This window comes from Antennarius striatus, chromosome 16, assembly GCF_040054535.1.
Source record: "Antennarius striatus isolate MH-2024 chromosome 16, ASM4005453v1, whole genome shotgun sequence".
Lineage (NCBI taxonomy): Eukaryota > Metazoa > Chordata > Actinopteri > Lophiiformes > Antennariidae > Antennarius > Antennarius striatus.
The window spans coordinates 17,435,102-17,458,922 of record NC_090791.1 but is presented as its reverse complement, the minus strand read 5'-3'; the positions used below and the strand labels follow the sequence as shown (position 1 = coordinate 17,458,922).

At 46.4% G+C, this 23,821-nt stretch overlaps 1 protein-coding gene across 9 annotated transcripts in view; it reads left to right on the top strand.

Moving 5' to 3' along the window:
- The window catches only part of nfixb (nuclear factor I/Xb), a 128,178-nt gene that overhangs the window by 25,548 nt on the left and 78,809 nt on the right, over positions 1 to 23,821 (top strand). For 4 of the 9 annotated variants that reach the window (XM_068337036.1, XM_068337038.1, XM_068337042.1 and 1 more), the window contains one exon: positions 12,680 to 13,211. In XM_068337036.1, coding sequence (XP_068193137.1) covers positions 12,680 to 13,211 — 532 coding nt within the window. Of the gene's footprint in view, positions 1 to 11,205; positions 12,242 to 12,679; positions 13,212 to 23,821 lie in introns of those variants that run through there. The other 5 variants (XM_068337034.1, XM_068337037.1, XM_068337039.1 and 2 more) reach the window with 5 other exon arrangements.

Sequence of the window (23,821 nt, the reverse complement as noted above, 5' to 3'; positions counted from 1 at the left end):
TATGCATCATAACCATATTACACTAGTTAAGAGCGGGACGTGGTGCCAAGCCTCTGGATACAGCAGGAACTGAGGCCCGCGAAACGCCACGATCCCACAAATGCAACAACAGGAGGAGACATCCGACACTGTTGGACTATATCTGACATTTCACAGGATACATTAATCGATTGAAATGCAGCTTTTTATCACAAAAAACTTTCTCAGACTGGGTGAGAGTGGATATACATCTGAGTCCCGCAGAATCCATTTGACATTTTTGTTTTGAGGGAAGCATGTTACTGGTGGGACTTGGGCCTGCACAATCCCTCCTCTGTTAAAACAATGCGGCAGTTGTCCTCCCTAACCTAATTACTCCCCCCCGGGGGGAGAAAGGCAACAGCACCAAATCCCATAGTTAGGAGCTCTGATCTGGGCTCTGCTGTAAGAAAATGCCTCATTCATTTCCCTCTTTCCCTCTACCACTCACACACACACACACGCACACACACACACGTTCTGATTTTCACTGTGATTGGGTTTCTTCAGATAGATGCTAATTATGCTCTAATACATCCCGATAGGTCGCTTGTTATCTGTTTTCTTGTCATTCTAACGTTGTCTTATTGTTGCACAACGTATTAATCCTGAGCACATAATTGCATCTGAAGGTTATGTAAAGTAATTGCACTGAGTTCTGTGTTAACAGTCCACTGATTCACGTTAGCAGTCCAAACTGGTCCCAGTCTGGGCCCACTGGTTGCAGTCAAACTGGGTTAGCAGTGGTATTGTTGTTTGTCCAAACCAAAATCTGGTGACTGAGACATAAATAACTCAATGATTAGATAAAAGATTTCTGTAACACTGAACCACCCTTTAACTTGAGTGGTTTTTGGTGCCCAGTGGAACTAAATCACCCATAAATGAGTCCATTTTTCGCATGGTGTTTCGTTTATTTGTGCATTACTATTGGCTTATTTACCCACAATGAATTGCGTTGGTGAGGCTGACCCAATGTTGGACACTACATGTTCATTATTTCCTCTACAATGTCCCAGTTCTATTGTTATTTGACAGCAAAGTCAGTTTTAACCTGTGACCATTGTGATTTTGATCCAAAGAAACACAAAACCCACTTCTCCACTTCTTATGATCTAATTCAGTGTAAAAATGTTGACTTTAAAGTACCTCGTCTGTTTCTTGATTATACATGCATCACTGGAATAATTTGTAGGCTGTGACCTCAAACATTTAATCCAACATGTTTCTTGAGGTCGTAGCTTCACGTCTTTGCCTCCCTGCCAAGCGTCTGTCATCGCTGCCATCGGGTACCGTTCAACTTTGTTACTGACTTTTGACGAGGAAGTCTGCAAGAGCGGAAGTGTGTGTGTGTGTGTGTGTGTGTGTGTGTGTGTGTGTGTAGCGGCAATCCCCAAAAAGAGTGAGGGGTGTTAAAGTCTTAATTTCCCCCTCAACCAACTTGTTTGGCTTTATTTATCTGTCCTCTCCCAGGAAAATTAAAGCAGGCTTTGTGTGGAGGCTGTGGAAATAAACATTTGGAGATTGTTGCGGCGTTGGACTGTCAGGGTTTACACATCCTTTTTTTCATCAAGAAAAAGAAAATTCCATTTTGTTGCCACAAAGACGAAGATTCCGTTGCTCGGACCCGTTGACGGGGTTCAGCAGCTCGACTCTGTGCGGTCCGTCCCGCACGTGGAAGTGGAAGCGTAACACGCCACATGTCCTGAGCACTCGGGGCATATAAGGAGACAGCGGCGTCGGTGTGTTTCTGGCTGTGCAGTGTTTGTTTTAGGCCGAGCTGCTTTCCTGTGGAGTGTGGGCTCCGGTCTCTGCTGTGGACCCTGTGCCCTGGTTTAGCAGCTCCATGCTGGCCCTCAGGCAGCAGCGGAAGCGCCGCTCTAACAGCATTAAGCAGGGCTCTTCCTTCAGGCCTCGGCCGATGTGTTAACTCTGTCTCTGTCCTCAGGTTCCCCTTTTTATTTTTATCCAAAGGCCTTCGTTAATAATGTTGACAGTTGGTGTAATAGTCATATTAATGGCAAATTCATTTTCACCGCTGTCTGTTTGCTTCATGCAAAACCCTCAGCAGTGATTTCCTTTACATGTGGTTCTGGAGACAGTCCACTAACGTTTGGTGGCGATCCGGCCGGTGAGCCAGCAGGTTTCTCTCTCTTTTTTTTTTTAAGTTTCCCTGAATATGCAACCCAGCATATTTCTTAACACATCTCTTAATCATACAAAAACTACCCCGCCGTGTTGCACCAGGGCGGACTAAACCGACGTGTTGGGTTGTGTCTGAGCGCCGCTCTCGTCTTGTTTCTAAATGAAGTTATCTCCTTTGTCTGTCTTTGTTTACTCCCTTCCAGTCTTTTGTGCGTTTCTGTTCGCTGCTGCATTAAGAACCTTTTCGATTTATTCAGCCTCTGCGCCGACTTGTGAAACCTGCCTGTCAGCGGCATCCATGACTGACATGAACTATGACACTATCAACCCCTCCAGCTCCTCTGAACCAACATCTAGCGCAGCGATCTCTGACTGTACTTCCTCAACCAATAAGAGCGCCTGTATGTTTGCTTGAATTCAGATGTCACTGTGTACTTTTTTTCTGCGCCAATGTCAGATTGACCCCTACTCTCTGCCATCATGTGACCCTATCAGCCAAACAGAGCAGCCACCAGTTATATGTTCAAGGAATATAAAGCTAATACTAAGAACACATTTTCGTAATTGAGATACCCTTCTTTTAGTCGTCCTTTCCTTGTGGCTTGATTCTGTTCTTTTCGCCAGGAGATGTCCTTTTCTTTTATCAGGGCTTATACAGACACATATTCTACAACCACACCTCTGTCAAACATTCGCCCGTGGTCGGTTCATTTTATTCACGGTGGGGGGGGCACCAAACAAAGTCCGGGCCTACAGGCCACACAGGCCGGACCTCCGATCATCAAGGTTTAATTAGTTACTTGTGGCTATGGCTTAAGCTCAGTTACTTGGCTAAGTCAAATGGACGCGTAAAAAGATTAAAAAGAATATGTAGACAGGAAGTTATAACCGGGGGAGGTGTGGGGTGTACAGACAAGGAGGGTGAGACGGTGGGGGTTGTTAGTTAGGGATTGCGGCAAAGCATTTGCATAAAGGGCAGGGCAGCATGCCCAATGGTGGAAAAGGTTGGCATCACGCCTTTCAGACTGGCAGAGAGGGAAGACTGGAGAGAGAGACCGAGAGAGAGGGGGGATAGTCAATAGTACATCCCTTGTTCGGAAAGAGGAGGTCCCTAGCTGTTGGCAGGAGAGCAGGCTAAACCTCCAGTTTGATTGTGTGCTAGATTGCCCCTTTATTTGTCTGATTGCGAAGCTTTCAACACTGCATTAGTAGTGGGCTTTACTTTACTGGAGCCTTTGTGCTGCAGCGAGTTTTTCTGTCTTGGCCCGGTCGGCGATGTCCGCCGTACGTATGTCTGAGTTTACGCTGAGTGCGATCAGAACCTCAGGCGTCCTGCAGGGGAAAGATTCCGGCTGTATGTTTTATCAGGTCGGGTTGCCAGCGTTCAGCCCAGGTTAACAACAGCGCCGGTTTTAGCTTGATGCCATATTCAACCGCAACAATGTACAGTGTGATCGGGGACATCCACGCAAACACGGGATGGAGACAGCTGCACAGAGGCATCTGGGTGTGTGTGTGTGTGTGTGTGTGTGTGTGTGTGTGTGTGTGTGTGTCTCCGAGCCACGGCACTACTGTTCCCCTCATGCTGGCCGAGGCTGCGGTGATGTCATGGTAGTAGGGGAGTGAAAGGGACGATTATTTAGCAGGGCCCTGTTATTTCTGGCCCTGCATCCATAAGTGCTGCTGATCAGTGGCCACCCGAGTTCATTACGACCACAAGGAGCGTGATATCTGCACCCTCCTAATGCGGGACTCTGTGGAGCGCTGTTGTATTATTACATACTCAGAATCCAGATATTAGGTGGAAAATAAGGGAAAATAAGTCCCCTCTTGGTCTTTAATAATTCCTTGTGTTTTATGTACACATTTTTCATGCAAAATCTTAACCTGAAAAATAATTTGCAACTATAGCTGTCAAATAAAAGTAGAATATTTCCCTATGAAATGAGGTGGAGTAGAAATATAAAATGGCACAAAATGGAAATACAAAATTTAAATATGAAGCACATGAGTATTTCAGTAAATGTACTGCTGCTCCTTCACACAACTGCTTACAATTAATTTTTAATAATAGCTAATTCTAACCAGAGAAAAGTGTGGGATAATTTAGAAGAGGAAAGAGAGGATTATAATTTTAAAAAAAGACAATTAATTGTTCATTTTATATTAATTTTTTTTTTTTAAAGTGGGGCTGTATCAGGTATTCACTCATAGTTAAGCAACAAATTCTTTGTGGATGAGGCAACAGCAAGAAAGATTTTAGTCGCTAAAACAACTGGATTTAGTGCTCGGGGTATTCAGGACATGTTTACCTGCTGTCCTGTTTTCTGGTCTCACTCCTGAACAAACCTTTTGTCAGAAACGGCGAGTTGAGGTAGCCGAACACTGAAGTTGGCAGTGCGACGCCCCCGCCGTCGGTTAGTCTGTCTGTGTTATTGTGCGACATCAAAGATCCCAGCGTCATTCCCTCACAGACAGACTGTCTGATGGAAATGAAGCAGTATTGATTTATTTAAATGGATCTTTTGAGGAGGTTAAGATACGGTTTGCTGCCTGCAGCGACTGTCTGCTGAACGTTGCTCTCCAAACTCTGCTCAACATTGTCTGGTGGAGGAAATCCTCCATAGACCACTTAAAATTCCCCCGAACTGGTCCTTTAACATAATGCATTCTCAGGTATTAAGACATTAAAGAGTTTGAACAAAGAGCTTGTGTGCACTTGTAAATCAGCGTGAAGTTAAATGTCATGAACCTGATGAGTGGAGGGTGGAGACAATGCGTTACTCACCAACTACACAAACGCTCAACCCTAACAGGAGCAAGAATGCATTTTGTAAAGCAGATACAATGAGTATCAATCATGGTGTTGGTTTACGAAAATCACCAGGATGTTACGGATCTGCTCTGGTGAACCAGCTCTGTTTTGCAGGTGTGTGTTCTGCTCCAACGTGCCGCTCGTCTCGGGTTCAGTTCAACTCGCCGTCGTCTTCCAGCGCCGTGTGCGAAAAGCTGCCTTTGGCATTTCACACTCGTCTCTTTGAAAGGACAAGTAAAGCCCTACAGCTTTGTTAAGCGGCAAGTTAACACACGAACCTGATGATCCTCCGCCTTTCAGGCCGTGTCAAAATTTTTTAATTCCAAAGGATCTTTTCACAAGAGAGAGAGGGGGGGGGGGGGGGGTTATGGTGTAACATCCCTCTGCTTTGAGCCCACTTAATGAATGAATTTGCTTGTAATTCTCTGTGATGCATGTCAACCAGAATGTGCAGATCAAAGATAATGCGAGCCACAAGCGAGAGGGCCAACCGGGCACCTCTATGCTCTTAATGTTGTCTCACTTCTGTGACCATCAAGTGTTTCTGACACCGTCATCAAAAATATATCGCCATCCGACAAAAAACCCAAATAGGAACGAAGGATCAAATAGAATAAATTTGCTAAATGCACTTCTTTGTTGCAGGCCAGGCGCTCTGTGTTTACTGATTACAGAGCTGTTTTTTTTTTTTGTTTTTTTTTACCAGGGTAGAAAATTAACACCCTCCACCAGCCAAATGTTGATAAAAGCTGGCTGCAGTTTTGTAAGTTTTCCTCCACTCCCGGACACTTTGACAGGATTTTTTTAAATTTAGATCTCAGTTGATGAATCCGCATAAACTGTGCTTGCATATACTTAAATGTAAGGAAATAAAGCGACAATTAAAGGATGTTTTAATCAGTGTAGTATCAGCGACTGGTCTGCACTGGCAGCAGCATGAGCAGCAGTAGTCAGTTGGCTGGCTCAGTGAGAAAACACTCAGTCATGGCTGTTGTGGTGCTGAGTCGGCCTGCCCAGGCATGGCCAATTACTCACGTGTGCACACACACACACACACACACACACACGTTAACGCGACGCGGGTTCCTTCAATCAACAACGCATTCCTTCTCCGCAGCGGCCAACAGCTCAGGGGTTGACAGAAGTCTTTTTAAAAAAAAAAATGTATTTATTGTTTTGACCGTTGCAGAAGAAAGGTGTCATCAGGTAAAAGAGACGCAACGGCCTCCATTTTCACAGGTGAGACGCAGAGACGCACGCCGTGTGACATCAGCACATCCATGTCGATAAACACCGCATGTCGCGTGAAGTTTTTTGGGGCGCAATAAATGTGTTGCTTCACTCCTCATCAGCGCGTGGAAGATCTGCACGTCTTAACGTGTATATCGACCTCCTGACGGAGGAACACACGCTGTTTCAGTACATTTCTAAAGAGAATTGCAAAAGCGGCGTAGCCCGGAGGGGATCTGTGTTACCTGGGTGACACTGCTGTTTCTTTTGAAGCACATTAAACCCTCGATATTTCTCATGTGAATTCATAGCTGGGGTTACCCCGACTTTTTCCACCGAAAAGAAAAAACGCCATCGCTGATTCTGGTTGCAGATGAAGGAGTCTGGAAGGGCCGGCTAGGGTTTTTCGCTCTGCAAGCCAGGCAGTGGGGACCCCTTTGTGGGGGCAGGAATGTGCCGTGCGTGCCTCTTCCTCGGCCAGTCACCCCCTAAACACACACACACACACACACGCCGTTACCAACCCAGCCACCGCAAATTGCTTACAGATTTTTCACACATAGTAACGTGCCGGTCTGTGAACTCGGTGAAGTGGATCTGGAGGCGTCACGACGGTAACGGTCAGCGTGGGGTCTTTGGAGACTCGTTCCCCCGTTTATAAAAACCCCTTCTAATGATTAACACCAATGATTAGTGTGATGGCGGTGGGGTGTCCTGCAACACCAGTTCTGAAACATACATAAAAATAACCAAATAAATATTGAATTACTCTTAATATCTCTAGGATCATAGATTGATAGAAGAACACCTCGATCTGTGAGTATCTCCACCTGCACCGCCTCCCTGCTCTGGCTCTCTGTCAGCGGGGGGGTCGGGTCAGAGGGAACCGGTGTCGGGCTCCATCCGGGGTCAGGGACACTCAGCTGGGCAGGAGAGGACAGAGCCGAGCCCCCCCCCCCCCGGCAGGGCTTCGCTAATGAAGGACCAGGGGGCGAGAGGCCCCCGGGTTACGGGGGAGCGTGCTTTAATTGGTCTAATGAGATGGAGCTCGTCCTCTGCGAGGTCAGGTACCGCAGGATGGAGAGGCCTGCTGCTCGGCATTGTGGGTCGGAAAGGAGAGGACACTTTGATCACTGCCTCGGTTTGCTGAGAGTTCTGAGATTTTTTTGGTGTAGGAATAACAGAAATGGGAATTCAAATTCATTAAATGAAACATTAAATTTTTTTCACAACAAAATAAACATTACATTGATTTTTATTATATAGCTTCAGGATGTGGATTTTAGAGCAAACGGCATTATTACATCCTTTATTTGTCAAATAGTTGGTCCAGGAAATATATGAATAATATGATGAAAATCCTATTTTATTTTTTATCTTGTCTGTCTACATTTAATGTATACTGTATTTAAATTTCCCCACTGTGGCACAAATAAGGGATTATTTTATTTTATCATACAAGGAGAATGTTACCTGATAACCAGGCTCCTGTAAGCTGGTTTAATGATCATTTCAGTGATTTCCATGTTGTATTGCTGTTTATTTAATTAGTAATAAATAGAAATAAATGTATTTAACATATAAAAACAGTGGCATTCATGTAGACTTTAGGTGGGAGAATAAAAAATTCAGATCATATTATAAATCATATTATTCCACTGGATATTTTTAAAAAATGAAGTGTAAATTACTAAAGTGTTAAATATCCCATTACTGAACACTAAAAAGTATTTGATTCTAATTAGTAGATTTTAAAAAAAATCCACATTTTCCATACGGACTTGGTGCGGAGGGCTGGAAATGCCGTTCCACAGACGCACTAATGGATCTGACTGTGGGCTTGTTGTCACAGTAAAGAGCCTTTTCTCTCCTCACTGAAAGAGTTAATCTGAAGTTGGCAGCCAGCTTCACATTCTCAGTCAGACGTGCGGAGAATAGGAAAATAAATGACTTGAAAATTATTTCTTTTGTCTCTCTCATACAGTTTAAATCCAGCTGAGGGCTTCATGCAGCAAATTCTCCCAGTGAAGCTGACAATGATGGAGTGAATTTAAAAAAAAAACAACCCGCGATTTAGTTACCTATATTTTTTGTATTGAAAGAAAAAAAATATGTTTTAATATATTTAGAGCATTTTAATTTTTTAAACCCATTTGATGTAAAAATGACTACATAATAAAACTAAAAAACAGCGTCATCCGCGCAGGCGCACATTCGCACCCCGAACCTTCCGGGGACCCTACGGGGCCTCTCAGGACCCTCATTCAGGTCCCGTGAGATGAGGCAGAACAGGGCTGGAGAGGTGATGGTGCATTTTTTTAAGTACTTCTGGCTCTCAGGGCTTCGTCTTATTAACACAGTCTGGAGGAGAAGAAAGAGAATCAGCCAGAGAAACGCGTTGGCGGAAGAAAAGTAGGCCGAATTCATGACTTTAATTGGCTGAATTTCTGTCTATTAGAGGAGCTGGCGCAGGGTCTATGTGTCTTTTTTTATTTTTTTTAAATTTACATGTCTGACCCATAATGCATCACGCAAAGATAGGGAGGATTTTCTGGGATTTGAAGGTGCGCGTAATGACGCAAAATTGGACACCCCGCGCACCTGCGCGACGGGGTTCGCTCCTTAAAACATGAAGCACCCGCAGAACCGACCGGAAGCCAGAATGAAAGGCTGAAACGCGTCTGACTTGAGTTAAATACCATGAGGGCATCAACGAGGGAAGCTGCGGTGCGTTCACGGGGCGTCGGTTACCTGTGGATGCGTCTCAATCACGTCACGTGAACGTCACATGACAGGCGAAGCAGACTTGAGAGCTGAAGGACTCCTCTCCCTCCAGATTAGGCACTTGGAAAAAAAATCTGCACACTCGTGGAAATAAACGTGTTACTTTACAGCACAGTGAATAATAATAATTTAAAAAAAACAAAACGAAACAAAGCCGAAGCGTAGCTGAGGAAAAATGACTTAAACTTGCTTGTAGTCAAATTTCCAGTCACATTTGAATGCTGGTTTATTTGGATTCTGGCAGAGCCGCCTCGGAACGCTTGATTCTTTTTTGACCAGAAACCAGACGCGTTCAAGAGCCAATTTAGTTCACAGATTTTTTTTGTTGCTGCTGCAGGTGTTGAAGGAAATGTACATTTACCTCCGGCGCCACCCTCCTCACACACACCGGGGGGAGAAGTGTGGGGGCTTTGTTGCTTTTTGTCAGTGTATAGCCACACAAAGCCGGCGGAGAAGGAGGTGTGTTGTCCTTCACCGCTCATTATGGGCTGATGTTCTCCACTCGGAGACGAAGCTGAAAAGTCATTGTTGGGAGCGAGCCTGGAGGCCGTGATGTTTATCGCCGACAACATGCTGTTGTGTGTGTATGTGTGTGTGTGTGTGTGTCTGCCTGTTTAAGTGCCTCTGTCTTTGTGCACATAATGCAGCTCTTCGTTGGTTAAGTGCGACTTTTCGTAACCTCGGCCGTTATTCTAAATGTGTAAGAAGTTCTTTTCTGAAGCCTTGGCAGAGTCTCATCCGTGATGTTTTTGGGCTCTGCGGCTTCGCCCGATTGTTTCCCTCCACCAACGAGAGAAGTTTACGAATTTCTAGAACTTCTTAAAGTTCCTTCATGATCCAAACCAAATTATTATCTTTAGTGATGAATGTGAGGACCACTTTGTCCAGGAAGCTGTGATGGAAGTACACCAGATGGACTGTTTGTGGCCGTCAGTAGAAATGGAATCCTCTAGTCATCATCTAGACGTCTCGAGTCGAGATGTTTGACGTTTGAGCTCAGAAACGCAATGAACTGATTGTGAGACTGTCACGTCTACACACACACACACACACACACACACACACACACACACACACACACACACACACACACACACACACACACACACACACACACTCTGTAGGTTTCCCGACTGTTCCTGTGTAGAGATCCTGTATGGAGGAGTCTCCAGGTGATATCAGACATCAGGAACTAAAGGATTGCGTGATCTCTACCCGGGTTTTTTTGGTCTGGACCCACCGGCGTCCTCCTGCTCGTGCCTTCGGACAGGTGCGACCGCCAATGACACGCCTCACGTTGAGGCGACATGGCAGCCGTCGCCGCTGTCGCTCTGAACGCCCGCTCCTCCTGGGAGTTCAGCAGCAAAGCAAAATTAGGACTTGGGGTAAGGGGGTGGGGGGGTGGGATTTGGTGGGACGTGTTAGCGCTGACCGTTTATGTGCCTCTTCGATTCAGCCGAGGCAGATTCTGTTACCTCAGCTCGCCACCCTCCCCAACCGCCGCCGCCGCCGCCGCCACGTTCTGTAACCATTTCTGCATTTTGCCTCGAAATGGCTCGCCCGTTGATGTGTGTGTGTGTGTGTGTGTGTGTGTGTGTGTGTGCAGTCGGAGGAGTGTGTCTGCCTGTGTTTGTTTCCCCCCTCTTTGTTTGCCGTGGTAAACCCGTGAGCAGCTGCCGGCGGTGGGCTCTGGAGGGATTCTGGAGCTGTGTGTCCTCTCTGTGCCATCCTCTGCCAAGGTGGCATTATGCAAGCAGAGAGACGGGGGGGGGGGAAGACTGGCGGAGGGCGGGGTGAGGGAGACGAGGTGATGGCGGCCGGAGTAAAGATGGAGGCAGGCTGGGGGGGCGTGGGGTGAGGGGGGTGTTGGTGCATTAGGCGGTTTGCCCCCCTCAACTTTGCCTCAGTGTCAGAGTCGAACTTGTCGATTTGGCAAATTGTGCCTCGTCGCACCAGACTGTCAGCTCGGTCCACTTCCACCTGCTCCCTCCTACTCTCTCGCTCTCTCCTCTCTCTTCTGCGCACTCTCTCCTCTCATTGCCACCCCCCCCTCGCCTCCCCACCCCCACCTCCCCCTCTTTTCTCTCTCTTCCCTCCCTTTCAGCTCTTGAAGCTAACGCATTGGCTGGGCTACAGGCGTCTTGTTGCCAAATAGGTGGGCCCTACTCGCGCTGGCAGAGACTCAAGCAATGGTTGGGGAAAGAACGAAGAGAGGACGAGAGACGGCGAGCGAGAAGCCGAGAGAGAAAGAGAGAGAGTTGGAGAGAAAAGGGGAAAAAAGAAGCAGCACTCAGCTCTGCCAGCGGTCGTATGCGCTCGTCCAACATTGATTCGGCTCTGGGTTTTTTTTTTTTCCTCCCTATTCTGTGCTCTGCTCTCCCTGGCCCCCCCACCTCTGTGTGTGTGTGTGTGTGTGTGTGTGTGTAAGAGAGTGTGTGTGAGTCTTGTGCCGGGCCCAGGGATCAGAACAGACACCACGACCAGTTCCACTTTGCCAAGGATTTTTTTTTTTGGTTGTTGTCAAGGTTGATTTTTTTTTTTTTTTGGAATGCACAAAGGATTGTGTCTTTTAAGTGCATCGATCACCATTATTGAAGTTCTTTTTTAAAAATTTTTTTTAGCTGTTAACATTTCTATTTTTACTTCATAGTTTGCTGCAAGTTTTTACCTTTTTTTTTTTTTTTGCAGCGAATTTTCCCTTTCCTAAAATTTTTTGCTTTTTAAACTTTGGCCCGTCGTCTTTAGTGAGCTGCGTATCGCGCCATTTTTTTTTTTTTTTCTAGAACGCTCAAGTTTTTTTTGTTTTTTTTTTCATCTGCTAATTCTCCACACCCTGCCAAAACCAGCACTTGCTTTACATTTGGGAGCGCGGGAAGAAAAAAAAAAAAAAAAAAAAGAACTGGTGCAGGAGATTTTTTTTTTTTTTTCACTTTAAACGCTGTGCCAAATTTATGATGAGAGTGCAAAATGGTAACTACCAGGCCGTCTGTCTTCCTCTAGCTGTGTGGTTTTCTGTGGTGATTTCTGTCTGCTTTCAGTTTGTTGTGGAAATGTGAGTCTGGTTGGAGCTCCCCCCTTTGCATGGTAGCAGAGATAGGAAATGGTATGGCTGATCTTTTAGCAGCACATTTCAACAGTGGTCTTGTGGCGGCAAAGCTTGGCGGTGGTGAGCGACCGATGTGTGGCAACCCTGGCACAGGAGCGCTGTGGCGAGATCTGGGCTTTGTTGCCCAGAGATATGTAGTGAAGGTATTATATGGTACAGCAGAATAACTTTTTTCCTTTTTCCAGCAGAACACCGGGAGCTCGACTTGGCTCGGTTTTCAGTTGCCTTTGGATTTTGCAATCGCACATTCTATTTTTGTCTTTGCATCTGAAGTGTAATTAATGGCAGCGATAAAATGCTTTGCGTTTTAGGGTTCCGATTAATGTATTCTTTTTAATGCTACGTATTTATTTTGTATTTTATCTGGTTTTAATGCTAAAATAGTTGAAAGTGTTTTTATAGTTTTAATTGCAATTTTGAATATTTTGGTACTCGATTTAATTTCAGTTGCATGCTATTATATTATTTTATTTTTATTTTTTTTTAATTTCTTCATTTTCATGTCAAATTGTCAGGAAGTTTTCCAACAGCTTTATTTTGAAGGTGGATCATTCTGACGTCCCTTCTTCCTCTTCCCCCAGGATGAATTTCATCCCTTCATTGAGGCCCTCCTCCCCCATGTCCGTGCCTTCTCCTACACCTGGTTCAACCTGCAGGCCCGTAAACGCAAGTACTTCAAGAAGCACGAAAAGAGGATGACCAAGGACGAAGAGCGCGCCGTGAAGGACGAGCTGCTGGGGGAGAAGCCGGAGATCAAGCAGAAGTGGGCCTCGCGCCTGCTGGCCAAACTCCGCAAGGACATCCGGCCGGAGTTTCGTGAGGACTTTGTGCTCACCATCACGGGGAAGAAGGCGCCCTGCTGCGTGCTGTCCAACCCCGACCAGAAGGGCAAGATCCGTCGCATCGACTGCCTCCGCCAGGCCGACAAGGTGTGGCGGCTGGACCTGGTGATGGTCATCCTGTTCAAGGGCAGCCCGCTGGAGAGCACGGACGGGGAGCGGCTGGTCAAGTCGCCGCAGTGCTCCAACCACGGCCTGTGCGTCCAGCCGCACCACATCGGAGTGACGGTCAAGGAGCTGGACCTCTACCTGGCCTATTTCGTCCACACGCCAGGTATGAGCGCGGCCCCGGAATTTTTAACTTTTTAAAAAATTTTATACACTGTTATAATCCCCAAAGGGAAATGAATACACACACACACACGCAGTTTATCACGTGTCACACACTCATCACGCCCATCCCGTTGCTGGCTTGAGCCTCAGAATGAAAGATAACGGCCACATCCTGACATCTAACGGGGGCCGGTCCGTCTGCGCCGGCTAATCTTTAAAAATATGTTTCACGTTGACGCTTGTATTGGTTTTTTTTTGTTTTTTTTTTAAAGAGATTTGGAGAATCTGACAGCGAGGCGTTAAAACCTGTGTTTACCTAGAGATATGTTTGCATTCGTACATTTGTTCAAGTATTTGTGTGCAAATTTGTCTAAATCCAAATGTGCATGTTTTCCGGTGCCATCGGTAAACAAAAGCATCTGCAGACCTGTTTATCTCCCCCCCCCCGCACGCGTTTGCACGCGTGTGCATACGTGTGTGTGTGTGTGTGCACGAGACGCTCGGTGGTGCGTCTGTAATCCATTTGTGTGTGTACGTGTGTGTGTGTGTGTGTGTGTGTGTGTGGGTTCTTTTGTGTGAACGGTGGTCTGGAGAGTGCAGTGACAGCTGGCCCCGTCCCAGGTAGTTTAGGAGTCAGCCCGTCTGCGGCCTCAGCCTGCACAGCCTTACGCGACTCCACACACACACACACACACACACACACACACACACACACACACACACACACACACACACACACACACACACACACACACACACACACACACACACACACACATAGCTCAGCCAAGCTGCCCCATTCGTTATTCGCCTGATTGTTCTGTTCACACACACACACACACACACACACACACACACACACACACACACACACACACACACACACAAAAGTTGAGACTTTTCTGTCCCGGCAGCGTCGTTCTGTCTCCTTTCGTTTTATAACAACTTTTATTTCTCCATATTCGGCTCCATTAAACTAAAATATTTTAGCGCTGACTTTAAACACACTTCGTGTGTTTTCCGCTCCAAACTGCTGTTTTCTTCTGTCACATCCAGTTTTTCTGACTGATTTTTCAGCTGCGGGACCGATATTAAATATTGACACGTAAATAATTACCATTCTTCATATGCGGTCAAAATGATTCTTTTCCTTTTCTAGACACATAAATATTTAACACATTTACTGCTGGAGCAAAAATAAAAACCTTGTGTGATGTATCAGCAGAGGAGTTCATCTTATTTTAGATTTTAAATCGACTTATTTTGAGTTTTTAGAGTGAGCAGAAATGAAATTCTTAAAGTGATCCGTAGTGGTGCACAAAATTGTTTTTCTGTTTCAAAATGTGAAATCAAATGAAAGTGTGTGTGTGAGATTGTCAGTGATGTGTGTGTGTGTGTGTGTGTGTGTGTGTGTTTAATTTCTGATTTATTATCATATATAAATAATGTATTTGAGCTGCTTCTGTTTCCATGATAGAAAGGTATGCAGGTAGATCATTCACACACACTCACACACACTCTCACACACACTCTCACACACTCTCACACACACTCACACACACTCACACACACACAGACCCGTTCCACCCTCTACTATTATCCCGGGTCTCTTACTACAGACTGGCATACAGTTACAGGACCTTAATTCTCCTCCTTGGCAGAGCGGCGCGGCGTTCTTCTGTGACAGCGCCACCCCCCCCCCACTTTTTGCCAGGCTCCTTTCAGCCCAGTGTGTAACTCTGCTTGAGTTCGCGGGGGCCTCCGTGAGCGCCGCTTCCTGTTCGACAATACGCCGGGGCGAACCGCGGTTCAGATTAGCTCCCGGCGCCCCCTCAGAGTAAAGCCTTCCCTTCAGCCGCTGCCAGGATCCAGCAGCGCCTCACCCCACTTACTAGATCAGCCTTCATCTCGCTCATCTCTGTGTGTGTGTGTGTGTGTGTGTGTGTGTGTGTGTGTGTGTGTGTGTGTGTGTGTGTGTGTGTGTGTGTTCTCTATAATCTGTGTGCTCATCTTGTTTCAGGTATCATTTTCCAGGTGAGAGCAGACCAGTAGAATATTTTTTTTCCCCTTCCTGAACCAAACGTGGGACGTTCTGTCCTTTTCTGGGGGGGGGGGGGGTGTCTTGTTTCCGTGGGACGGGTGGACGTCAGGACAGGAGCGTCCAGCTGTGTTCTGCCGTCTGGTGGACGGGAGCTGGCCGGGGTGAAGCAGAGTTTAGCGAGGACGTCTCCGCGCTAACCTGGGAGGCGGCGGCCGCGGCGTTTTATTCTTAGCTCGCTGTTCTGGAGGTGGGGGGGGTCCGGTCCAGTCCGGTGGGGGTCCGGTCCGCGTGTTACGGAAGCTATCGGTTGCCAGGCCTGATGATTGGACGGCGGCCGTTTCATCAGCCTGTCCCACTGATGTCACCGACGCCAACTGCAGGGGGGGGGTTGACAGAACAGGACACACACACACACACACACATGCTAACACCCCTCCTCTGTTTCTGCTCCACTACAGTACACTATGTCTCTCTGCTTTTGTCCAATTATAGACTTGGGCTGTTCCGGGGGGGGCTGGGGGGGGGGGCAGTCGGCGCTGGGACAGATCACAGCCGCTGCTCTCTGATCTCTCCCACCCCCTCAGCTAAAAGCAGGCAGATCTCTTTCCTGTGGACACACACCTGCACAACACGGCGTGACGTAACGGTGGCGGTGTGGCGAGAGGCGACCCCCCCTCCCCCCACAGTGGCCCCCCCTGTGAGCCGTGACGGATCAGGGAGGTGGAGGAAGAACACTTATCAGCTTTAGGTTCTCCATCCGCCGTTAGACCCCCCCCCAATCAGAGCTACGCTTTCCGTATTGGTCGCCTCGATCACCTGAGGGTAGCCTCGATCACCTGAGGGTAGCCTCGATCACCTGAGGGTAGCCTCGATCACCTGAAGCCAAACATCTACGATGTTCATTTAGCCATCAGTGTGTGTGTGTGTGTATGTGTGTGTGTGTGTGTGTGTGTGTGTGTGTGTGTGTTTGTGTGTGCAGCCCCCCCCCCCCAGCATTACAAACGGCTAAGAGAATGTCTTTTAATAGAGACAAACAAAGAGAGGACTTGACTGGCAGACAGACGGACGGACCGACAGACTTAACCCCCCCACGCCAACGTAATCCATCAAACACATCTTATCTGCTCCGGCCAATATCCTGAGCTTCAAACGGGGGTAACTTTATCAGACACAACATCATCATGAACGGGGTGGGGGGGTGGGGGCTGGTCTGTATTTTTACACACTCACGTATATTTGGATGTAGGATTATTTAGCAGCCCAGTGATTTCTGCAGAAGAAAATAAGGAATCGCTGCGATTAAAAGACAAAAAAAGAATGAAAAAGAGCCCCCCCCACCCCCCAGTCTCTTCTTCTCCTTGGCAGACCAGAGGTTTTCTGGCCGGAGAGCCTGAATCGTGCTGCGGCGTTTCTGGCACCGGTCCGTAACCCTCGCCGACAGCGGAGAGCGTCGAACGCCGAGGGAGTCGCGTTCGTCTGGTGTGAAAATAAAACGCCGCCGCTTCCATCGGAAACTTTTTTACTCCCTGTTGTCGTTTGAAATAACGTTGTCGATAAAGATCTTCGTTCAAAACGCTCTCATGGCAGGAACAGCGTCGGTGACGCCGCAGCATTTTTAATACGCACTGAGGCCTCCACTGGCCCCTGGATTGGCCCATTTTCAGAGCCCCCCAGTTTTTCCAGTAGCTTTTTTTGTAGTGTGTGTGTGTGTGTGTGTGTGTGTGTGTGTGTGTGTGTGTGTGTGTGTGACAGAAGGAAGGGAAAAGAGAAGCGAGGAGTGGAGCGTGTGGAGTGTAAGGAATTGCTGGTAAGCAGATTATTCCAGCGCCATCGTCCCCTAGAATAAAAAATCGACGAGAGACGCTAACCGCCTTTCAATCTTCCGATCCCCCCCACCCCCAACTTTTTTTTTCTGGCCGCTCCATCGGGTCGGACCGCCGAGCGTCTCCGTGAGGTTTTGGGATCAGGCCAGCCTGCTTCATATTCACCGTAATTATCCAGTTTAATGAATTATACTGGAAACGATACACAAAAAGACCGAGTATATGATTGAATTAAGTCTAATTCTGAAACAAAAAGGTCAGGTCGTAGCTTCACAAATAGAAAAATTCCTCGTAGCATGTGAGCAACATGGATTAGCTTTATTTCCTAATTTCACTGAAGAGCGATTTTTAATTATTTGTGTAATTATGGTTTAATAAATTATCGTTATGGTGTCTCTTTTTCGCAATTTAGCAGCTGACTTCACTTTTTTATAGCCGATATTTAAGCAAATCGAAATGTATTTATTTCTGAAGAAATTAAACTATCCAAATAATATGGAAACGATCCATACATTACATTATGTAAAAAAAGCATTCACTTTAATATAAAGGCTTTTTTTTAATCAGTCAGTAATTACTATATTAATTTTATCGTATTCTCACATTTTTCCTCCTGGAGTTATTTTCTCTTTTATTTCAGCTCCGTCTTTATTTCCGTGTGTGAATTTTGTGTGACCGCTTTTTCTCTTCTTCTGTACAGGCGCCAGGCCTGAAATCTGTCCATCCCGTTAGAAACATACGTATCCCAGCGCAAGGACGGGCTGGTTTGGCTCCTGAGGGCCCCCCGTGGGGGCTGGGTGGGTGTGGGGGGGGGCAAAAAGAGCAGGAGGAGGAGACGAGAGGTGAAGACAGCAGACGAGTAGAAAAGAGAGGGAAAGAGAGCCTGTTTTTTCTGGGCCGAGTCCCATTAAGCCGGATCCCGGATCGGTCCGCCTCACGCCTCCTTCCATCGGTCCAGCGGAGCAGAGTGTGGGGGGGGTGGGGTCCCTGTAATCGGGACGCATCCTTCCATAAGGAAAACGGAAAACCACCGCCGGCTGCGTCGATTTAAAATCATCTCTTTTTTTTTTCTTTTTTTTTTTAAATTTAAAAACACCATTATATCCAAACAAAATCCTCTTAGATTAAAAAAGAAGCCACTAAAATCCTCTAAATGAACATTAATAATAATAATAATAATAATAATGAAGAGACGACTAAATATCTACCCCGTCATTTTTTTATTTTTTTTGTTTTTTCCGTCGCCTTTTTAAATTTTTTTTAATTATTATTATTCTCTGGTTTTATGGTAATAAAATGTCATTCAGGACGATATTTGCGGGTTGATATGAAGTAAAAAAAAAAAAAAAAGGAAAAGCATAGAATAAAGATGATGCAAAATGCCATGGTGCAAACAAAGAGAGAGGGGAGGGCAGATATTCAGGCTAGTGGGGCTGGTTGGCAGCGTTTGGCACCCGGCTCTGTTTAGAAGGTGCCAGCTTTTTCAAAAACCGACACAGTCTCTGCCAACTTCTCTCCTGATCCTTTTCTTTCCTCTCTCATTTTAACATTTTTCCCCCCCATATCCTTGTTTTTTGCTTTAACACCCTTGCTCGCCGCGCCGATTGCGCCGATCGCTTTATTTATTTATTTTCTGGGTTTTTTTGGGGCCAGAAAAAGCAAGATTTTTTTTTTTTCCCGGAGACCGTGCATCGAATAAATCGACTAATCGTGTCGACGGACGCGTTTTTTGTTTTTTTTTTCCTCCAAAATGTTTTTTTTCCCCCCGCCGGCTGGCGTGGTTTTTCTCGGTGCGATGGTTTGCTGCTGTTCATTCAGGTCCAAAAACAAAATGGAGGACAAAAGCAGCGCTGCTCTCCAATCAGAGGAGGGAACGATTCCACATGTTGGAAAAAAAGAATAAATAAAAATGGCACATTAGCAATGCTGAATCACGTCGCCTTTAGATGTGAATAGAACGCGCTCCTTTGACATATCCGCGACTTGCCGATCGTCTTCCGGACGTGGCGTTGGCGGGACGGCGCGGCCCTGCTCCACGGAGCTGTTAGCGATCGGAGGCAAGCGTGTGTGTGTGTGTGTGGGGGGGGGGGGTCGATGAAATTACTCAATAATGATCAGAAAATTAGAGCCATTATTGAGGGAGAGTAAACAGGCCTCTCTCAGTGTGAAAGGCCTCCATTCAGCCCAGGAACCAGGAACAGGACTCCTTTCTTCCTTTCACGGATCCACCCATGGCCTCCAGAGCCCTGCCTTTGTTCCCTGGAATAACAGAGTGAATATAAGGGGTCGTAGGGGTGGCCGTCCCATTCCCAAAGCCGTAGGCACAATATGGAATAAAGCTACCGACTTGCAAGGTACGCGCAGGATTCACCCATCCTTCATCCTCCTTCGTATTTCAGCAGCGAACGTAGCGTCTCCGCTAACTTTTTAATCAGGCAGAGTCGTCTCATTAGCTCCTCTGATGTATTTAATTTGTCATCGAGTTCAGAAATTTTTGGCAGCTTGCTCGAAAACATTTTTTTTTGTGTGTGTGTGTCTGCGAGCGCACATGGGCGTCTGAACTTCACTATCATCAGGGAAATAAAAACAGAAAAACTTTCTCCCACTCCGACATCCTGGGGGGCTGGGGGGTGGGGGGTGGGGGGTGCTAAATGCGGCTGCTTCCACGTTTTTTTTGTCGGCGCAAATGTTGTCATTTAATGGGGAAAACGGATAAATGAATAAAAAAGCCGGCGTGTCGCGAAGCAGCTGAAGAAGCGAACGCGGCGCTCATGCGGGGACAAAAGACGTGAAGAGAGGGATTTACACTTTGAACAGGCTGCTGGAGAGAATAGAGACTGTAGGATCTGTTGTTTTTTGTCCTTCCTGGAGTTCACATCTCCTCTCTTACATAAGGACGATTTGAAAATAATCACTACAGCGCTGCTTTCTGGAGCTTTTTTTTTTTTTTTAAAGACTTCTTCCAGTCGGCGTCATCATTTTTTGTTGTTTTCGCAGAGCAGTCACAGTTCATTTGGACGTTGGCCACTTCTCTTTACTTTGTGGTGGCTCATCCGTCTTCATTCAACCCCCTCCTGCTTTATTCACCTCCTTAGGACTCCCTCCAGGGCAAGAAGTCCGTCCAAACTCTGGGCTCCTGCTGCTCAAAAAAAAAAGAAAAGAAAAAGAGGCCAAATTACCTGACAGGTTTCCTCACTTTTTCCATCTGTTTGCTTCTCGCGTTGGACGGCCAGCTCCGTTTCACAGGCTCAGTTCTGGATGGTAACGTTCTCATTATACCTGTCAGTTATCAGCGCTCAACTCTCCTCTATAATTTCAGACTCATTTGAATTCTTATTGGCAGCTTCGATGCATAAATTTCATTAAAAGACAGAAAAAAAACCAAGAAAAAAACCAGCGCAGTTTTCACACTCTCCCTGTTGAGCAATAGAAATATGGAACAGATTACAGGAGAAGAATTTTGTGAATTTTTCTTTGTTTTGGTTTTATTTATCAGATTAACACATGTCCAGTATTATAGTTGAGCTTTGCACATTTAAACGTTGTTAGTTTATTTCTACACCGACGATGATGATGATGAGGAGAAGCCTTACCGTGAACCCTAGAGGCTGTTTTTCAGTTCTTTTTCTTGCGTTGTGTACCTTTCCTGGACGATACCCAGTCAGTGTCAGCGAGTGGCCTGGTTGGCACGGCGAGTGGTCGTGTAGCGCTGGACCGCCTCGCTGACTGTGTGGGCAACCGGAGCACGGACCCGCGCCAGAGGAATCCACAGGGATCACCGTCGTTTCTATAGAGGGCATCCCCACACATACAAGTGGGAAACCTATGGAACACGCTAGAGCAGCATCACCCGTCGCTGTTTGGGTTTAACGCCATGCCAACATCAGACGTCTTACAAACAGGGTGTGAGTTTGGCTTTCAAAGGAATAATTTATATTCCTTTGAGAAAAAAAAAAGAAAAAAAAAAGAAGTATATTACATTTTCTTGGCGTTATGATACACTATCTGTGGATATATAAAACACTTGTCATTGGATGCGGACCAAGTGAGACATATGAAAATGTTAAACTGTAATTTTAGAGCACATTTTCTCATAACGTGTATTCACACATTGTGTTAGGCTTAGTTTAGTCTGGGGGCTTACGCGTGAGTTTTACCCTCTAAGAAGCTTCCCTTTGAGATGGAAGCTCAGATATCAGAAATCAGGAGAGCATGTGATGCAGATGATTCCTGAGCAGGGAAACAAAATGGTTTGAACCCTTCTGATTTCACTGACGCTGCATTTACACCTTCACTTATCTGGCATCCTGCAGACGTCACTGCGTGAGGTCTGAAATAAAACACTGGCATCGGGAAGCATTTTTCTCCTTCACCTCTTTATATTTCTTTTCTCTGGACCTGATGAAACCCTCATACATATTAAAGTGGTGAAGTGTAACCTGCTCATTTGACCGTAATGCAGTGATTGGGGGAGGATGGAACTAAGTTAATATTACAGTATATTCCGCACTATAAGTCGTACCTAAAAGCCTTTCATTTTCTCAAAAACCAACAGTGTGCCTTATATATGAAAATGTTATAGAGTAGGCCAGTCATCGAAGGTGCGCCTTATAGTCCAGTGCGCCTTATAGTGCGGAAAATATATGTACATGTGTATATAGGTCACACATGTAATCATTATCTGATCACCTCAAATCAAATTTCCCAAACGTTAGAGCTGCATGATAGGTCCCACCAACACCGGTCACATGTTTGGTTCAATGCTCTAACAGAGCCATCAGGATAAAAACGTTCAATGCAGTTCTTCAATCAATCAAGTTTTATTAATATAGTGCTTAATCTTGGCAACAGACATTTCAAAGCGCTTTAACAGACAGAGAAACCCAACTGAACCCTCCAGAGCAAGCATAAGCGACAGTGGCGGGGAAAAACTCCCTCGATGAGGAAGAAACTCCGGGCAGGACCCAGACTCTTTTGGACGGTTGGGTGGAAAAGAAATAAAGGGAAGAGAAGGACAGGGCAAGAGAAAGAGAGACAGAGAGAGAGGGGTAGATAGGCCAGGTAGAGACAGTGTCTTTATGGTTATAGTTGGACCATTGGGGTTGTTGCCTTCAATACATGTTCCCCATCATGTAGTTGAAATAGAGGAGGGACCGCCTGGAGAAGGTCCAGGAGTTTGGACTGGATCACACCGGTGATCTATGTCTACCTCTTGGTGCTCGACCCAAGCATCCACCTGTAGCTGCTGTTCAGTCGGGGTTATGGGATGGGTTACGGTCGCTGCCCTCAGTGCTGGTTGAAGGGTAGCCTGCAGGGAGCGACGAGGCTAAAGGAGTACAAGCTGGTCCGGTTTACACACTCCTGAAGAAACCCTCAGGATGCAAAACCATGACTGATCAGATTTGGAGATTTGATTATGCTGTGATATAAATAAAACAAGGAGGGCTGCGTGATTGGACAGGGATTGATTGAATTTGTGTCAGTTCTTGGGATTGTGACATGAAAACTTCTCAGAGGGAGTGTGTTGGAAAGAAAGTGGGCATACAATAGCTATAATGACACGTGTGATTATTGTGTCACAGTCTTTAGATGCTGCTGATTCAGTGTGTCAGCTGATGTTGGGCTGTAAAGGCTGAGGATGGATGACGAACGCTGTTATTTAGCTGTCGCAGGTTCAAACACAATGTAAAAAGGAACAATGAACGATCTCTGCATGCAAACAGTAATTAAAAAAATCACAAACGACACTGCGATACGGAAGCGTCCCGATATTTTTTTTAGATCTCTTAACCGATGCGGAAACATGAGCTGCATCTGTTTTCTCTCTTGAAAGATTAATCCTCCATCCCGAGTGGCTCTCTTTAAGTGTGTGAATTATGTTTTTAGGTGTTGTTTGCCTACATGTGTGTGTGTGTGTGTGTGTGTGTGTTCTTCCATGCACGCGTGGCCGAGCCACAACACACTCCGTCTGCAGCCGAGCATGAGAGCGTCCTCTCTGGATTCGCCCCGCACCTGAACCCCATTCACACCTGATGCCTTCGGGCCTCGTAACACACGTGAAGAAAAATGCAACCGCATTGTGCAAGCCAATGTTCTCAGTCTGAACACACACACACACACACACACACACACACACACACACACACACACACACACTGATGCGACCCAGCTGTCCCGTGGCATGCGGGGAACCTGGGATTAGACTGTTGGGTGTTCGGGCCTCAGAGTCGGTAAACCAGGCCCCAACTGGGTCCATGTCACTGGTTCTCGACTGGATGCAATCTGTCGCCGCAAAAGTAGAAAATTGCGAATCCATTGATGTTTAATGTTAAAATTTCATCGACATTGTTCTCAGGAACGGCAAATTAATTGAAATTATAAGTTTAAGAAGCTGGAAATTACAATTACGCTTATTAGTGGGTACGTTCGGTCTGTCTGATGCCCCGCTCGGCGGCGGCGGCGGAGCCCATCCACTCCATTATCGGGCCCTCGTGCGGTAACGTTTGAGTGGTGTATTATTAGACACGGACCACCCTGCCTCTGAACCCTACTTGAGTTTCCATTCTTCTGCCGCTCAGCCTGGATGTGAGGCTGTCCTCCAGCAACCCAAACACACAGAGGAGCGCGCATGGAATTAATGTAAAGACAAAAAAAAAAAAAAGGGTCCGGCGAGGCCCCCCCCTGGGGGGGGGGGGCCCTGACAGTGTTCTGCTTCAGCGGGATGGTGATAGAGAAGGTAATCCTAGC